The 18,534-nt window shown below is 35.2% G+C and overlaps 1 protein-coding gene across 5 annotated transcripts in view; it reads right to left on the bottom strand.

Moving 5' to 3' along the window:
* IDE (insulin degrading enzyme) overlaps positions 1 to 18,534 on the bottom strand; it is an 81,631-nt gene that overhangs the window by 18,932 nt on the left and 44,165 nt on the right. For all 5 annotated transcript variants that reach the window (XM_031044705.2, XM_031044706.2, XM_034061320.1 and 2 more), the window contains exons 13-19: positions 17,488 to 17,610; positions 14,956 to 15,038; positions 10,658 to 10,802; positions 7,836 to 7,946; positions 5,694 to 5,814; positions 2,749 to 2,840; positions 403 to 514 (exon numbers count right to left, since the gene is read on the bottom strand). In XM_031044705.2, coding sequence (XP_030900565.1) covers positions 403 to 514; positions 2,749 to 2,840; positions 5,694 to 5,814; positions 7,836 to 7,946; positions 10,658 to 10,802; positions 14,956 to 15,038; positions 17,488 to 17,610 — 787 coding nt within the window. The remainder of the gene's footprint in view (positions 1 to 402; positions 515 to 2,748; positions 2,841 to 5,693; positions 5,815 to 7,835; positions 7,947 to 10,657; positions 10,803 to 14,955; positions 15,039 to 17,487; positions 17,611 to 18,534) is intronic.

The following is an 18,534-nucleotide window of genomic DNA, read 5'->3' as shown; positions in this document are numbered from 1 at the left end:
ACAGTGCCCATTCAAATGTGTATACTAAGTGTTGTAAAGAGTGGGACAGGGCTCTTATTTCCACAAGTCACATTGAGTGAATTAGGGTGGGATCATAAAATGGTTTAGGTTGGAAGGGACCATAAAGATCATCCACTTCCAATCCCCAAGAGGTCCAATTTATATTCACAGATTAAAAATGAAACCAAATTCATTTTCAAGTATACCAGAAAGATGGTATTAGTGTATAATTTTATTAACAAAACCACACCCTAGTTTTATTTTAAATTTAAAGTTTAAAATAATTTGTAGTCAGAATTTGAAACAAACTCCCAGCAACAAAGTAGTTTTAAAATGCCATTATCAAACACAGAATCTCAATGTAATGTATGTTAAAAAACTGAAGTGAATCATTTAACTTACTGTCAGGAAGTTGCACTTCTCTATATCTCACTAGTTGACTGGGAAGGAGTGGCTTTGTATGAGCGTGCTCAATCAGAGTGTCCTCAACCATCTGCATAATTCCTAATGCAGCCTGGAAGAGGAAACAGAAGAGGATTTTTAACAATAGTTGGTCATTCTGTACCGAACAGCAAAATAAGACTTTTCAATTACTGATGGTGACATAAGAGAAAGGAAAAAAGAAAAATCAGGCATAAAAGTAGGGATATTGTAATTTAATAAAAAAAACAGCAGAAGTTAAGCAGAGAGGAGGAAGTAAAGGCTTCAGGAGCAAGGGTTTTGTGGGCGTTTTCTATGTTTATCTTGTCTACACGTTCAACTACTACTGCTCATCCCCAACACTTGTGAAACTAAAAGTTCAGTGGGCTCCTATTTTTGCCTTTACCACTTTGACAAACTCATCTTTCAAAGTTTGAAAACAAGATACCTATGATACATCTCAGCAGGTGGAATTTTAAGAAAACAAATTAGCAGTTAATTTCAAACACACATTTCATTGACGTTCTGGCAGTATTAGGAATCACTGCCCAGATACTTTCTTTTATTTGATGGATTAAAACAATAATAATTTAAAAATCATAAATAGTGGAAAAAAAATCATTCATTCAGGCACTTAAGTTTAAAAGCTTGACCTGTTAAGGGTTATGTATTCTTGTAGTCTGCATACTGGAAATTACAGTAACTTGCTACAGAGCAGTTTTGGCTGAAAGCCAAAATCTCTTAATCTGCGCTGCCACAAACTCACAAGTGGTCTTATAAAATCATGGAAAGTGCTGAAAACTTAATAAACACACAGCCCTTCTAACACCCCCACCCAGCATCAGAGACAAAAAGACTGATGTCTAACAAAAGCCAGTTTGAAGGGATAGAGAAAAATACCACTACATAGTCTTCCAATCAAGTCACTACATTAAAACAAAATATTTACAAGACTGTTCAGACAGATGTTCTGAACAGGATTAGTTTATTATTCATCCACTTGCAGCAAACAAAAAAAACAAACAGTAAAAAAGCAAATATCAAAATGAAATTAATTCCAGAAGAAATGGGAATTTTAAGCAGTTAATAGGTCTAATTTTTCAAAAATTACAGACTCACAAAACATTGAAAGGTGTCATAAGATTATGTAAATTTTTATTTAATTTTAGTTGGAACAAAATTAGATCCAGGTTAAAATTTCTGAAATTTGTCAGTGTTGATGATAGAAGCTTTCCTACCTGCATCTATTCAGGGAGGTTTGCAAATCATCTCTAAACATTATATTGCTATGGGCAAAACAGTACAACCTTCCCAGTTCTGTGGCTGTAGGACTCTTCAGTAGTCACTCATAATGCCAAACTAAAGAATGCATTTCAGTGCTATGACTGCATCAGCATGGAAATCTATGAACTCTAATAATTCAGTTTCATTTCAGAAGGAAATGACTTCCAGACACATACATGTAAGAAATATGGAAGGTAAGAAGTGAGTGTATTTTTCACATTTCTCCACATGAAAACAAACTAAAAAATTATTAGAAAGATGAACAAGAAAACTATGCTTCCAGTGCTGTTAGCTCCTTTATCTTTTTATTTTTCCCCTTCTTACCAGTTAATTTTTTTCTCTATACATTAAGCAGTCACTAGCAGTGTTTAGAACATCTGCTAGTAAACTATCACAGAGCTGGTATAACACAGAAATACCGCTATACCAGCCCTACAAAAAAAAAAAACAAACAACAAAAAACAGAATGAAAACAGGTACAAGAAAAGTATTACATTTTGTATTGGTTCAAATATTCAAACATTTGGTTATATTTCCTATGCAAATACAAACTTTTACTGTTTTAATGGAAGATAGAACAAATGCTTTCTGATTTTTATTCCCAAAAAGACAGAACTGACACTTATCTTTTATGGCCCACCATTCCTCTTCCGCTTTCTGCAAAGTGCTTCATTTGGAAGGATCTTGAATTCTTAAATCATTGCTAGTTAGCCTGAAACTTTCAGGATCTGCAGCATATCATTCCTTCAGCAGCTTGATCACATCACAGGAATGATATGCAACACAGACTTTAAAATATTTAGATCCTAAGTTGCTTTTTATTAAATTTCCAAGAGCAATAAAAGGGCATCACTTAGCCTAATAAATCTGAAGTGGAAAAAGTGACACCGTGATACTCCCATAAAGATAAAAATGTACAAAGTCAAATTATGAAATCACCTTTGGCAAAACTGCTTTAAGATCTGAAAAGATTAAACTAGTCTTCCATTTTTTTATGCTGCTTTTAAATAAAAACTGTTTTATTAAAGAAGGTATCACACCAACCTGTTTTGTTATATTGCCATGGAGAAGTGCTTCAATGTGTAACCGTGACAACAGTTGAGCTATAAAGGCCTTGAGGCGGGGAAGAGTGACATCTAGAATAGATATTTAGACAGTTAAATCATTTACATGTATTTTTACATTAAGTACCACCTAATTCATCATTAGGTACGGTGCAATGCACAGGAGGAGAAACTCGTCATTATGAAAAAGTGAATCTCTTCTTAAAAATGCAACATTGGCAAGTTCCCAGGTCTAAATACCAGCACTCATCATATAGTTTATTTCACTTAGAATTCACATACAGTCTGACCCAGATTCCAAAAAGAAGAAAAAAGCCTCCTTTCCAATCATGCTGAACAAACATTCATTATCCAGAGAAAATAGCTGCAATCATTCAGGTGGTGTTCCAAGATAAAGCCGTAGCTATTAACTAAACAAGCAGCATGTAGTTTATAATGCTCAAGAAACACACTGTGCATTTAACCATCCAGACTGAAAAAAGAACCTCAACTCAAATATGGTGTTTTGATAGTATCTTTGTAATAAACAATACACAAGAAAAATACTTTTGCAATATATCCCAGAATACACATATACACATATTCTATGCTAGCTTGTCTTAGCAAAGCAGTTTGCATATATAATGCAAAATATAGTTTAGTATATTGAATCAACAGAGTAAGAGAAAGTACAGCTGAATGGGTGGGGTGTTCATCCCAAATGGAGTGAACATCTCCATTCTGAATTCCGACACTACAAGAATGCCCACACTGTAACACCAAATCTATTACTTTCTCATTTTGTCACTTTCTCAACTAAAATAAAACCTAAAAATACTCGTCTATTTCACAGAAGTTTTGAAAAGATGAATGCAATTAAGACTTTGAGGTCTCTCAGTTATTCAGTGGAGGACACACATATCTAAAAGATCTGTTAGCTGTATTAGAAAAACTGATACCATGCTTATCAGTCTTTCCCTCTCTTATGAGGGGTAACTGACCACCAGTAAAAAAGTTAATTTCCACATTTTTCTCTGATTCCAAATCAACTTTTTATTGTTGTATAATCCTATTTTAAGTTTTACCTCTAGAACTGCTTTTTAATAGTGCAAAAGATTATGGTCACATTGAGTGTGAGAGAGGAAAACAAAAAAATAAAAATCATGCATAAACTCCCTGAATTTCAAGCAGATTTCCAGCAGTGCTAAATAGACAGCATTCCTTGAGAGCATTCAATTTTCAGTCATTCTTATGCTGAATACAGTAGTATTAACCTTATAAATACAACTTACACATGGAACAGAAAATCAGTCACTCAAAAAGCAATGACCTACATAAAGCTGAATCCACTGACATGAACATCAGTCTTAATTTTGTCATTGACTTCACAGGCAGCATTGGCACCACTGCTAATCTCAGAGATACCTGCAGTAATTTAAGAAGCTACGCAACTAAGCATTTATAATTCTACTCTGGAACAATCCTGTAGAAAAAAACACACCCCCTTGTGCAGCTGGGTCAGGGCATCTATAGAGTCTGTCTTAATGAAGCAGTTTTCAACATTACAACTTCAAACAGTTCGTTCTGAATCCACCCCCTCAAATATATACAAAAGCCAGGTGTTCTTCTTGAAAATAATGTCTCAGTGTATTCTATGAAGATATTACAAGATATTTTGCAAACTGTCCCAGTAACCACCTTTTGTTATAACACAGTCAGACAGAAGTAGGGAAGGAATTCTTCAGATAATACTAAAATAAATTAAAATCTCTTAATTTGAAATTTCTTCTTCCTGTGCTCTTTGTTTAGAGCCACAATGTTCTGGAACTGTAAAATTATTACTACCTACGAAATACATATAAAATATCTTTATATAGAAACAGGAGTTAAGATTCCCTGATAATGGGAAAAATAAAATAGTGTGCACATTGGGAAGTACAATGCAGGAACATTCAATGTTCTGCAAGATGTCAGCTAGTGCCAAACGATTTTGGCGGTGTTGGTTAAGCACTGCATTCACCATACCCTGAACATTATTTTAGCAGCATTGGTTGAACATTGGATTTGCCATAATGTCCTGGTTTGAGCAGTAGCAGTCATTTTTTCTCCTTCTTGGTAGCTGGTGCAGTGCTGTGTTTTGACTTTTGGGCTGAGAACGGTTGCTGATAGCATGTATGTTTTGAGTTACTGCTCAAATGTTTGGTTTGTCCAAGGCCTTTTCTGAGCTCATGCTCTGCCAGAGAGGAGGGGAACCGAAGAGGAAGGAGAGACAGGACACCTGACCCAGGCTAGCCAATGAGGTATTCCATACCATAGCACATCATACCCAGGATGTAACCGGGAGAGACCCAGAAGGGGCTTCAGCTCTGGGGGGATGGAGGAGGTATCGGTCGGTGCTCGGTTGGGCAAGGTGGGGTGAGTTATGAGTCGGTGGCTGGTGAGGTGTTGTATTCTCTTCACTTGTTATTTGCTTTATCATCATTATTTGTAGTAGTAGTAGCAGTAGTGATTTGTGTTATACCTTAGTTATTAAACCGTTCTTATCTCAACCCGTGGGGGCTACATTCTTTGGATTCTCCTTCCTAACTCTCCGGGAGTTTGGGGAGCAAGGGGGGGAGTGAGTGAACGAGCTGTGCGGACTTGGTTTAAACCACAACACATACCCAGGTTCATAGCCATAAAGCCATTCAAGATTTGCTTCAAGTTTTACCTGCAACTTTAGCCATTTAAGGCCTTTTGCCTGAACTACTACTATATAGAAACTAGAAGACAAATGCAAAGGAATGGACATCCACCAGCATCAGCTCAGGTCAGGCACTGCAGGGACTTCACTTGAATAATGGGCAGAGTTGAAAACAGATATGTTCAGTGGTTTAGTAATGAGACATTTTCCATAAGAAAAAAAGTGGGGGAAAAAAAAAAGGTTTTAAACTGGCAGAACATTACCATCTAGGGCTTCTTTTAATTCATCTTTGGTCCAAGCAACTTCTGTCATCAGGAGTCGGAGATAATACATTGCATGCTGGTGAGGCTGTTCAGCTCTGAAGTTGTTCAGTGATCTCATGTACTAAAACAAAACAACAAAGTTCCAATTATAGAACTAAACATAAAATATTAACCTTGTACTCAACAGATTTATGTACCATTGAACCAATGTATTTCAAATGTTAAGAACATTCTCTTGCTTGTTAGACCCGTTAAGAAAATGTTTAATTACCTTAGTAATGTGGGCCTCTTAACCTTACAGATTTAGAAGTAACCATTAAGATAGTTGAATGAGCACGAAATAAAACTTCTCAATAAAATTAATGGCTGGAATTAATGACCTAAATAAGTACTTAGATCAAGTTGCCCTACCCAGGAAATATGCATTCTGTGACAACTGTCCAGGGATGGGGAAATATCGCTAACAGAAAGCGTATTTTTCTCCTAGTTGCTTCCCTGTGCTGACTTGGTTAGAAAAACACAGGAGAACCTGGCAAATTCTCTGCATTCTTTGCCTGGATAAAGCAAGTACAAGAGAAGAATCAGTGAGTTTTTCCAAAGAAATTCGTTTTAGTCCAGCTGCACCTTTACAAAAGAAGCAAAATCTTTTTCGTCTACCAGAGGAACTGGAAAGTACAAACTAATAGTTTTGTCAAGCTGGAATCACTTCCAGTGCAGGAGAAGAGCAACTTATTTCAGGGCACGTGAGTGAGAAACAGCAAGCATGCCATTTCTCACAATATGCAATCTTTTATCTGTTCCAAACAGAAGCTGGTATCTCCCTTATCTGTCAGGTGTAGACATGAGGGGAGAAACTGCAATCTCCCCATCCCATTTGACTTTTTTGGTTTTTGCCAGTATTTTATGTACACAAAAAGCCTATGCAACAGAAGTCTATAAAATTACAAAACATGCATAATACTAAGTTCATGCAAACCATGAAGACAACAGGGAAACATCTTAAACTAAAAGGGAATAATCCAAAATAAGTCATTCAGAGACCTGTGGGTTGGGGTTTTTTACCTTGGCGTTTGTCACACCCAGATAAAACTTTCCAAACAATTAGTGTATGTCAGGTACACAGAGCCCTAAATAAAGTTCTGTCACAATAAATCTACCTTGTGTTTGATGTCCACCTGCTCAGAATTTCCTACTGAATACTAATGAACTAAAGATGGCCCTGGCATCTGTCTAGACCAGTCACCTGTTCAAAAGTCACCAGCAGCAGAGGATTAAGTAAGGTTATAGCAAGCATGGAGTGATACTCCCTTTAGCCCTCTCTCTCATCACTGCAGACTATTTGCAAGCTTGCTGGGACAAAAGTCAGCCTGTTCCCTAAAATCAGTCTAACCCTTGTGCCTCACTAACCCCCCAAACAAATCATTGCTATGAGTGCCAATATCCAATTTCTGCATTTCCTTTGTCCAGCCTCTGTTGTGCTCTCAATAAAGGACCAGAACAATTAACATATTTTGTTTGGCTTAACAACTGTAACCATTGTTCATAAATTTACTTCAGGAGAAAAAAAAAAAATCTAATGAATCTAATGAACATTCCATATATTTAGATCAGTCATTAAATTTAGGAAGTGAGGCTTACAGAAGTCAGCATGTACTTAGCCAGCTGGGATTATTTTTGCACAGAAGGATCTTGGCCCAGGAGCAGAGCTCCTCTTCCTATCTGGGGAGAAGAAGTGTCGCAAATCTTCTCAACATTTCCTCTACCCTTTCATCCATTTCACCCTTCAATTGTTAGATTCCACTGAGGCCTTTCCAAAATGTAAAACAGGATACAAAGTTAAGACTTCCACTCCTGTCCCCCCTTTTTAGATTCCTACAACTATCAGAGCAAGCTGCAACCCCTTGATCGATCCTTAGAAAGCCTTACTTACAGAAGATTCCAGGGCCAGTTGTATTTAACCGAAGAATTTAATATAAACTCTCCAGGGAACTCGGGGCCACAAAAAAGACAAAATAAAGAAGATTCTGCCATCCCACTGAGGCACAATTTCACTCTCTGTTCCCATGGATAATCAGATTTCATTTCAAGCCAATGCATTCAACTTTAAATTACTTCAAAATGCAAGTTTCTCATGTAGCTTACCGCTTCCTTGATAATCTCAAATCGTTTTTCATCGATCTCAAAAGTAGCCATTTTCTCAATGATCTTCTTGAGCAAGATATGTTGCTTGTCATTATAACCTTTTACAGAAAGCTATGGAAAAAGTGCATAATTTGCTTTAAATGTGGAAGATAAAAGAGTAATACAATTACCAACTCTTGTATAATTCAAGGAACAATACACTTTTCAACACTTAGTCTGAATTCACCATTATTCAAACATTAATTCATACTAAAATAAAATCCCTTAACCCATCAAAAAATAACTGACAACAGAATATTGCATATTTGCCCAGGGGTTATGAATGCAAAGAATTAATGTAATTTCACATTGATGTAAGCAAACTGTACTCAGAATACAGACTTTGAATGATTACAAGTATTAAATCCAGTCAGTAAACTGTACGTTTGAAATACTGAAATGGTTTTACACTAGGGTTCTTCTCTTGGTAATGAAATCTAGATTAACAGCCTCCTTAAATATTCTCTTCAATTTACTTTTTACCTTGTTGCATGTTTATCTTGTTGATCAAAAGAAAATTTTGTGTAAGTGAAAGTAAGTAGTACTGCAAAAAGGGGTACTGTCAACAGCAAGACAATTTATAACCAGGATGGTGGTGGGCTGAAAAATTTTCTAATGCCTTTTCTCACTAGACGAAGTTTCTGTAGCTTGATGCAATCATACAGTAATTTTTAAGTTTCTATGATGTGGTTTTGTGGTTTTTTTTTTAATGACTAATTTCAAGTATACTTTCAAAAGAAAATATGTATGATCAGGTCAGTATCTCCAGAAAAAGGAATTAAATTGTACTTCTGCAGTTTAATTATTAAGGGTGAAACTAAATTTTAGGACACAAACCAACATACAGGGAGAATTCCTGCTTTCCAGCAGGAAGACTTTTTTTCTCCAATAGTTGCTGAAACATACCTGAACCACGAATTTGAAAGAAACAAAAGCCATCATAAATGGATTTATGAAAAAGGCTGATACCCTAAATCAGCATAAGAACAGAAACTGTTCAAAAATCACCATGGATGATTGTTTCCAGTGTGGCATTCATCCTTCCTTTAAGTATCAACATTGTATAGTTACACCTATTAGTTATAAAACTTCCCACAATATAGAATGCTCTCAGACATCAAAATAGAGTAAACTGATTATAATTTTGAAAATTGAATATTTACTGTGGAAGACTATGAAGACCCTATAAAAACCTTATATTTGAAATAACTCTATAGACTGTGACTAAAAATTAAGAAACTACACACACACTCTCCCTCCCCCCCGTTTTTTCTTTTAAAGGAATTAACTCTGACCATGGAAACATCAGCAAGCTTTGAAACTAAGAATAGATAACTATGTTTGCAGTAAGTTAAGTGAATGCTACCAGAAAATGAGATTTGCACTAGATTAGAAAAACCCAGAAACTGCAGCACACACTCTCATATAGAAAACATGGACAATATGCATTATGTTCTCTTACTAAGATACTTTGGAAAGTAACAGTTCTACAAGAAATTTCAAAACACATTTTGGTACAAAATGGTGGTTAATGTAAGCTTTTAACAGAACTTCAAGAGAGACTATTAAAATCTACCATAAATCTCATAGGAGAAACTGAGTAAGAAATATTAATGATAAACTGTTATCAAGCAAGTACTGTCAGCTCTTTAAAACAAATTATAAAACATATCACTACAAGGAAAGCCATAAATATCCAGCACTGCATTCTAATAAACACATGCACAATCCATTTCCGTAACTCACTACACCAGAATTAGGAAATTATAATGAAATCTCTAAAGTTGAGATTCATTCAACAGAAAGGTTAATTATATAGAGAAACCAGCAACAACACTCTCAAGATTACCATGCAAGTAAGTAAAAATGTGAACCAGAATGCAACAACTGCACTGCACACAATGCTTACAAGACACCACAATCTTAAACAGGTCACTCAGTACTGATTAAAATAGTTTTGCTTTGCCTTTAATTCATGAGATATGCAAGGATAAAAAAAAAGCATTAACTATCTCATTTGGAAATGCAGAAGTCAAGTGTTTTCTCCAAGCTCAACAACTCCCAAGCTGTTTCATTTCCTCCTGCGTTTTTTTCTTACTTACAAGTATTGCATTCATTCCTGATGCAATGCCATAGATCAAACCTGAGAGGCGTGCTGCATATGTATACTCTTTTAAATCATCCTTCAATAACCTGATAAACAGGTATGTCATGTTGCAATGGAGAGGATCAGCATAAATGTAGCGACTAACAAAAAGAAAAACAAAAGAAATGCTTTGATACCTCAAGCAGTGACAAAGTAATGGATGAAGAAATATGACTGAAGAGTATGTATATGCAGCCTCATGATCAGTAGTTCTTGAAAAGGGAAGTTGAAGCATACCATTGATTTAATAGCATGAAAAGGGGATCTTCTACCCCATCAGTCAGAAACTTTTTAGTAGCTATCTGACAAACTGAAATAAATATGTCAGCTTGGAATAAGGTTGCTTTTTTTCTCTTTTTTTAATGGAGGAACAAATTTTACAACTAATTAATTTCATGAATGATATAAAAATAAAGAAAATTTGTTTAATATGAATGGAAAGACTGTTGAAGGCTTTGAACAAAATTCAACTTAAAATTCAAATTAAAGAAAGGACGGTTAATAATCAAGATCAAAATGAGTAACAGCCTTAGACCCATTTTTTTAAATGAAAGTCCTTCCATCAAATCAATATAAAAATGTTGATGAGTGGAAGTAGTTTTAAGGCTCTAAGCTCTTCCTTGATTTGGGTACTTACATACATCCCATAGATGGTATTTTGGAGATCATAGTTCAAGCCAGCTAGTTCTGCTGCATATGCATACTCGTTGAGGGAGTCTTTGAGTAGTTCAAGGTACAAATAGGCCATGTTACAATGCAAGGGATCCACGTAAGCAAATGGGCTGGAAGAAAATGTTGAAAGTAAAATATGCAGTTTAAAATGATTTTTCAGTTTCTTTTGGCCTTTTAAGTTTGACCTGAAGGAAGCAATATTCTCTGTGAGTATGCTGATGGATCCCATTATGAAGGATTCCTATTTTGAAGCCAAGAATGAACATACCTGAAAATAATTATTTAGCTTGCTTATGGTAGCAAGGCCTAAATATATTGAAGATTACAGAGATATTCTTTTACTTGTGCTCCTAAATCAAGACATCTTATATTTACTTTCCGGAATAGTTCGAGTTCACCAGGAATAACATAAACTAAATACAAGCTGAATAACCAATATAATTTAACAGGCTGAAATTAAAGTCCACATGCTGACCACTGATATGATTAATACTTTTTTTGCTAATTTAATCAGAAAACAATGTAGTGTCTATTCTAAAAATTAAAAGATGAGCAATTCGTAATTTGAAAAAGATGCTAATTTAATCAGAAAACAATGTAGTGTCTATTCTAAAAATTAAAAGATGAGCAATTCGTAATTTGAAAAAGATGATAAGTTCCGCACAGGAAAGATGTTTGGCATATCGTTTACCATATCACCGTAATTTTTGTGTCATCTTTTTTATGCAAACAACTACACAAGCTCTAGGGTTGCATGAGAAGCATCTGACCACGTACAATAATGTCACAAATTTCTCAAAAAGATAAACGTAATTCAAACTGTGTTTCAACTGCACTAATTGTTAAGTATCTGTATGTTTTAAAGATCTGCAGTCAAGACAAGCTATCTGTCTTATGACTGAGGATTTATTTCTGAAGTTTCTGAAACACATATGAAATCAGTATCAATTTTACAGAAATAATCAGCAGCAACTAAAACAACTTCCTGTCAGGATACGGCTTACAAGTCAAAGCCCCACCATTTTCATTTATTTTCCCTAAGCAGCAGCAATGGTCATATTCAGAGACACGACAATATATATGCTTATGCCTACATAGGATGGTACTTCATAGTGTATACCAACATTAATGTAGTAGAAGAAAGATCACATTGCCACAATACACACACTGGTAACATTAAAATAGGTATTTTTCAGAATGTTCCTAGGCCTTGACTTCTCCTTCCTTCTAGATAGGAAAGGAAGCATGGGAAGAGATTAAAAACATTAAATTCTATTAGAAAAGTAGAGCCTGCTATAGTCTGAAATCTTAGCCAAGGATATGCTTTTTTATTATCACTGGGTTAATTAGTCTGGGGTCAGACTGTTCTATTTACATTTCTCTCTACAATGAGAATTTCCCAAAACTGAGCAACTTCAATATGCTCAGTGATGCAAATCCAATTAATACTGAATTTTTTAATTAATACTGAATTCAAAGCAAGATGTAGGTCAATCCTATGTTATCATAAACCTTCCTCCAAATTCATTACATTCTTTTCCACTTTGATACTAGAATAGAGACTTAATCAGTTTGAATGACGACTGTGTTTGTATTGCTTATAAGTTCTGCATACTCATTAGCTGGTAAATGCCAACAGGGAGTTCTGGAAATAATGAAGACTACTAAATCATTAATCCCCAAGTAAAAAATAACAGAAAACAATTATGATAACACTGTTCTGGGAGTTGCATTCTATTACTGGCAACTCTGCAAATAATGCTTGTTTCTAGTCTTCCTTTTTTTTTTTACCATACTTGAAGAAGCAAAACAACTTAATCACTGACAATGTATTTGAAAAAATCTTAGAAGTCTGGCTTTACCCCTTTCAAACAGAGCTGGAAGTGACACAGCTGGAATCAACACTGAAGTCTTGATCCTGGGTTACCTTATGAACAACTCGTAACTCAAGCTGGTTGAAATATTCCTTAGACTGGAGAGTAGCAAGTATTCAGTTAAAAATAATTAGCATTTTATCCTTAACACCCATCTCACTAAACCTTGAGAAACTTCAAGTTCAGCGTTTATAACCACCTTTAGGTATTTTCAAAAAAACAACATCATGTTGTTTTGCTTCCTTTTAAAAAACAGTATGTGTTGAGTTCTGAATTCATAATTTGTACAAAAGCAAAACCTTAATCATCACCCTTTAGGCTGCACGATAAATCCCATGTCAGAGGTTTTTACTGTGGGTTTTTTTTAATGCAAGGTATGTGCCATGTAAGGATTTTCAGGTTTGGAACAAGGGGACTCCAGAAGGTTCGCATACCCAGATTGTTCCTACTGGATTTTTATGTTTGAGAGAGAAACCACCCTTATCAACTTCCTTTTATCTACACAGCAGTTGCTGCTATAACATCTGGGTTAGGAATTCTTGCAAAGATTTGTGATGATCAGGGCTACAGGAAGAAGAAATCTTCCTGTTTTTTCTGTCTTTGAAAGTGGTCTGTAATGTTAAAAAATTCTTGTAATTAAAGCAGCACAGTCATTGTATTCTGACCTAGAATTGAGGCTAAAACTTTCTATAAAAACTCATGTTATTAAGAGGGCTTTTTTCACTTATTCACTCAGCCACCAGAGTTATGGGTAATTTCATCAAGTGTCTCGACTAAACACTGTACATTTCACTATTTCCTCCAATAAACATCAGCATGACCCACTTGAAAGACAGATTCACTAAGAATCTTTTTTAAATATCAAAACTAGACAAACCTGCTTACAACTTCTTTTGGAGATGAGGTACCAAATATTGTCAACATCTCTTCACATCTGTTCATATACAATTAACTGTTGTCTTTTAAAATAAGAGGGAAGAACCCTCACACCCAATTCCCAAGAAAAAAAGCCAGCATTCCCCCTGTAACTATTCCTAGGATGAAACAGGCAAATCATTTAGTTAGATTAGTTGGCAAAGCTCAAGTACTCCTGGCTTTTCAAAAAGGCTTACTGAAATGAATGTACAAATTTAACTGGGAAAGATTATCACCACACTAGTTCAAGATGTCCCTGCTCGCTGCAGGAGGGTTGGACTACATGACGTTTATCAGTCCCTTCCAACCCATTCCATGACATCATTCATATGTGCATAGACTCACACTTTCGTGCATTCTACATTAAGTCTATTATTATCTTTTAATCATTCACAAACTGGTATTGAGATTGTATCACACACAGTTAATCTGGAATATATCAAAAAAACAAAACAATACACATAACTGTATGACAAACTCAGTATCCATCAATAAAATCCTATTTTGGATTTTGGCCAAACATAGTATAAGGCAAAGCCACCAAATGCATACAAAATATTGCAGTTGTTGTTTCTGAATAAGAGATTTTAATCTTCTATTTCCTGACATGTCAAAGTTGCAACAGTTGTAATGTTTGCCCTGTGGTTTTAAAAAGCAAAAAGAAGAAATGTCCAGGCAACCTATTTTCCCCAACTAGTACCAACATCAATACTGAGATCCAACACTCTATTAGAAAACCCTCCATCTAAAATTCTTCCAAGAAGAATTTCAAGTGGTTACTCAAACGAAGGACTCAATATGCATTATGAAGTTACACCACTGCCATGCTCACTTAAAAAAAAACAGATGATTTTCCTGTGATGAAAATAATGCATGACCAGAATTAACATTACAGCATTTTATCCTGAGGTGAGAATTGCACATACATTGATAATACAGACAACATTATTCTAAAATAAAAATAATTGGTTGTTGTGTCAGTTAAATAAAACCCCACAATTTTAAGCACTTAGGATTTTATACTGGCTTGCATTCTCAAATTAAAACAGAACTTTAACCTAATATTATTAGCAGAATAGCATTTTATAAAGAAAACACTATCTTAAAATGGTCACAATTTAATTATAAATTTAAAATAATACCCACTTTTAAAGAGGTGTTTTGCAACATATAGTTGGTACTACTGGCAATCATATCTCAGTATAACAAATAAAATGTAGAAGAAACCTGTTTTCAACATATTTTTAGATTAATTTTTCCTGTTAATGTAGATGGAGCACTTCAAACTGCTTGCCACTCAACTACTGCGTAACTTACATAAGTCTTCTTGCTATCTCTACCTTACTGCATATACCCAGGACAAAGGTTTTAAAGCCTTAAAACACACAAGAAAGTTTTTGTCACAGAAATGCACATTTCAACAAACAAGAAACTTCTGGAGAGCAATTTGTGCAATATACTTAACACTGCATACCTGAAAAATTCAAAGTTGAGACAAGCTTTTGGCAAAAAAAACTTGTCATCCTGCTTGAACCACAGTTTGCTCATAGCAGTGTCCTGTGTCAAGAAAAGAGGTTTTGTTAAGTCACCTTTTAACTGTAATATACTATGCCATTTAAAAAGTCTCCACTGCTTCAAATCTCAATGTAGTATTGTCTCCTTGCATCCACAATCTTGATGTATACACTGTGTGTATACCCATCTATCCTTATGGAGACTCTTCTTCGCATATATCACCTTTAACAAGCAATTAAATAGCTGCAGCATTGTGAATGAGCTTATGATCAAAATGGGAACTACTTTTCTAGAGCAGGAGTGATCAAAGACAAATTGTTAGTTGCACAAAACACCCTGCCAAAGCTAACATTAAAAGACGTGCCATTATGCAGCACTATATCAGCATATAGTTACATTTTCAGACTAAGAATATAATTGCATATGTAATGCTTTTAGTAAAAAATATGAATCAGAATCATAGAATAGTTAGGGTTGGAAAGGACCTTAAGATCATCTAGTTCCAACCCCTGCCATGGGCAGGCACACCAATGCACAGTATGTTGTTTTAAAGTAACATGGCAAACATAGCACATTTAGAAAAAGTATTAAAACCAGTTGAAAATGAGTTAAAAGAACTGTCACTAATTTTTTCTAGAATAATCTCCAAGTATGGGAAAGATTCTAAACAACTTCCTATATTGCTTCTTCTCCCATAAAAACTGTGAAATAAGATACTCTTTCTCTGTTCCAACTCTAGTTAACTTTATCCCAACATCTTTTCTTTGAATTGCTATGGTTCAGAAGAGAGAACTTTCAACTGTAAAATTATTTCTCATGGTTTTGAGCAGATGTTCTTTGCTTTTCAGGGATCTGGTGTGCATGGCATTCTCCTTCTCTTTGCATAAAAGAAGTAAATTCTTGTCTCTCACAGCACACCTTCCTTTACACAACATTTGACTCATACTAAAAACCCTTTTTACAGCTTCTCTCTGAGACAATAAAATTTTTCTTCTGTTAAACTGCTACTATGCAGTTTTGAATACACCTTACACCAGGGATAGTGTGATAAACAGTAGAGCCTGTGTGTAGTACTGGAGACTTGGCCTGGTAGCTGGAGACTGCTAGCTGCAGTCCATTACTATGGACTATCCACTACTGGCCATCAAGCCAAAGCCCGTATCTTAATTGCTGTCTTTCCCATGGGTTTTTCAGAGCAAGATGTGCCTTTGCAACAGGTGACACAGTAACATGCTGCCAGTGAAAATGGCCATCCTGATCATGTATTTATGTTCCGGTTTGTCCCTTTCCCCACAACATTGGTCCAGTCCATAGTAAGCTCAGGCAGGCATATAAAACACAGAAAAAAACTGTTCTGGTTTGATTTTGGTGGACAAATGCCAGGACTCACAAAAAGGAAAATGGCACAGGAATACAGATGGGGAGAAAATAAATGAGATACAGGCAAAATAGATAATGTCTATTTCATCAAGTACAAAAGATTAAAAACATTTTCCCTCAGAAAACAATTTAGGGGGAAAGGAAAAACTAAAAGCAAATAAGTTTCTAAAGCAATGATGCCTTTACAGCATAGCTTTGGTGTGGATCAATTGCCTAGTTGCTACAGAGACACTGAAAGACCAACAAGTTTCTGTAGTAAACCAATTAGTGCTACTTAATAGAGCTGTAATATGTCTCTGCTGAGGTTTATGGTTTCAACTCAGGATGAATATAAACCTGCTCAAAGTCCTCCTATGTTAATAATACTGCTTCAAGTATATATCTAAAACGCCCCGTGCAAACAAGTATGTTTTCCTCATGGATGCCTTTGCACTAAGGTAGACATATTAATCTAGTGTGCAAAGAAGTATTCCTGAATTGAGTATTCAAGCTGAAACATAACATGTAAGTGCAGAAGACTCTTCCTATTTGTCTTCCACTAGGCCTAGAACAGAGATGAGCATTAGCAAAGATAACTATGCTTTAGCAGTGAACAATACTTTTTAGTAAATTTTAGGTACTCAGAAAATTGAGATTTGCTAAATAAACTGAGATCATTAAATGTTGCTTCCAGAAGACTGGAGAATGATGTTTATTTACATGCTTTTATTTCTCTCCATTTTTCCATGCAATCACAAGCTTTACCCATACACAGTTACAAAAGAATAGCCTTGTCTACATCCTTGACTTACTGAATATGGCTCAAAAAATAGGAGTAGCAGCCACCCTTCTGCTGAGTAAACAGCTTTAATACTATTTCTATCAATTCTTAACACACTTTCAAAAGGGCAAAGAGAGTTCAAGCTGTTTGTAGATTCTTTTTTGTGAGAACCCAGTCATAATCTAGAGTTCAGCAAGAATGAACTTTCTACTCTCTTTCTAGCAATATCTTTAAGCTTTGTACATTTTTGTTATTATAGTTTAGAATATGACAGATCTGTATTTAAAAAAAACATACAGGAATTAACTACAAACTTCCCAGAAGGTTAGCTAGCACACACAAATGGCTTACCTTGACAAGGGCAGGGTACTGTGTCGCATCTTTTTCCAATGGTAAAATCTCAAAGTTAGTAGGAATGAATTCGTTCTTCATTGGAAGCTTGAATTTCCCATTCAGGTCAGCATTTTGCCATTTCTAGACAAACAGGAGAATGTCTGCTTAATCAATGGTTATAGACTTATTTCTTTTAGACTGTAACAAAAGTTCTAAAAATGTGTTCCACTAGCTTACGTGTAAAATACCATTAAGATAATAGGGAAATGAAGATAATAGGGAAAGAGAGAAATATCTGGCAAACCATGTTGGAGTAGGCTATCAGCAGCATGAAGTGCTCCAAGGAGGAAGACAAAAAGATAAAAACCAATTTTGAAAAAAGTTTACAGTAGAGTGGAAGGTCAACGTCTTACCTTTTCTGCTACTGTGAACTCTAAATGAAGGTATTAAACTAAATACATAAGCAAGAATTCTACTCAGGAACATAGGAGGTAAGGATAAGCTAAAGGAAATGAAGTGCTCCTGCGCAATGTCTTTCAAAGCATGCTCATCAGGTCCAGTTTAGCTCTAGGGTGTATTTTAAAGCCATCTCAGAAGAACAGATCAATAACTAGATTTTGTCTATCTCCTTTGCTGCAGTTTTGATTTTTAGAAGCTCATTTAATTGGCAAAACACACTCATTTTCTAAATTGCAAAAATCAGTTTCAAAATCACAGTTACATACAGCAGTTGTAAAAAGATTCTTTTCTTAAGAACAGATTAGCTCATTACCATTTAATAGAGACTTCAACTTTGAAAAGTTAATGCTTACATATTTAAGGAGACACTACATATGTTGAATCTTTTGTAGGAAAAATGGCATAACATTCCTTTCACTTAACCATTAAAATACATCTGTCTTGTGTAATAAATATTTGAAATCTGAAGACTAAAATAAAATCTTTACTTCTCATAATATTCAACAGCCTCATTGTACAATTTTCATGCTATATGCAGCAGCAAATTTAAGTTCTTCCTTCAACTAAATGGAAAATCTGACAAAGAATTTACCACTGTCTTTTGCT

The sequence above is a fragment of the Melopsittacus undulatus genome, chromosome 4 (assembly GCF_012275295.1).
Source record: "Melopsittacus undulatus isolate bMelUnd1 chromosome 4, bMelUnd1.mat.Z, whole genome shotgun sequence".
Taxonomy (NCBI): domain Eukaryota; kingdom Metazoa; phylum Chordata; class Aves; order Psittaciformes; family Psittaculidae; genus Melopsittacus; species Melopsittacus undulatus.
Note: the sequence above shows the minus strand (reverse complement) of the source record. Positions and strands in the feature narration are given on the sequence as shown.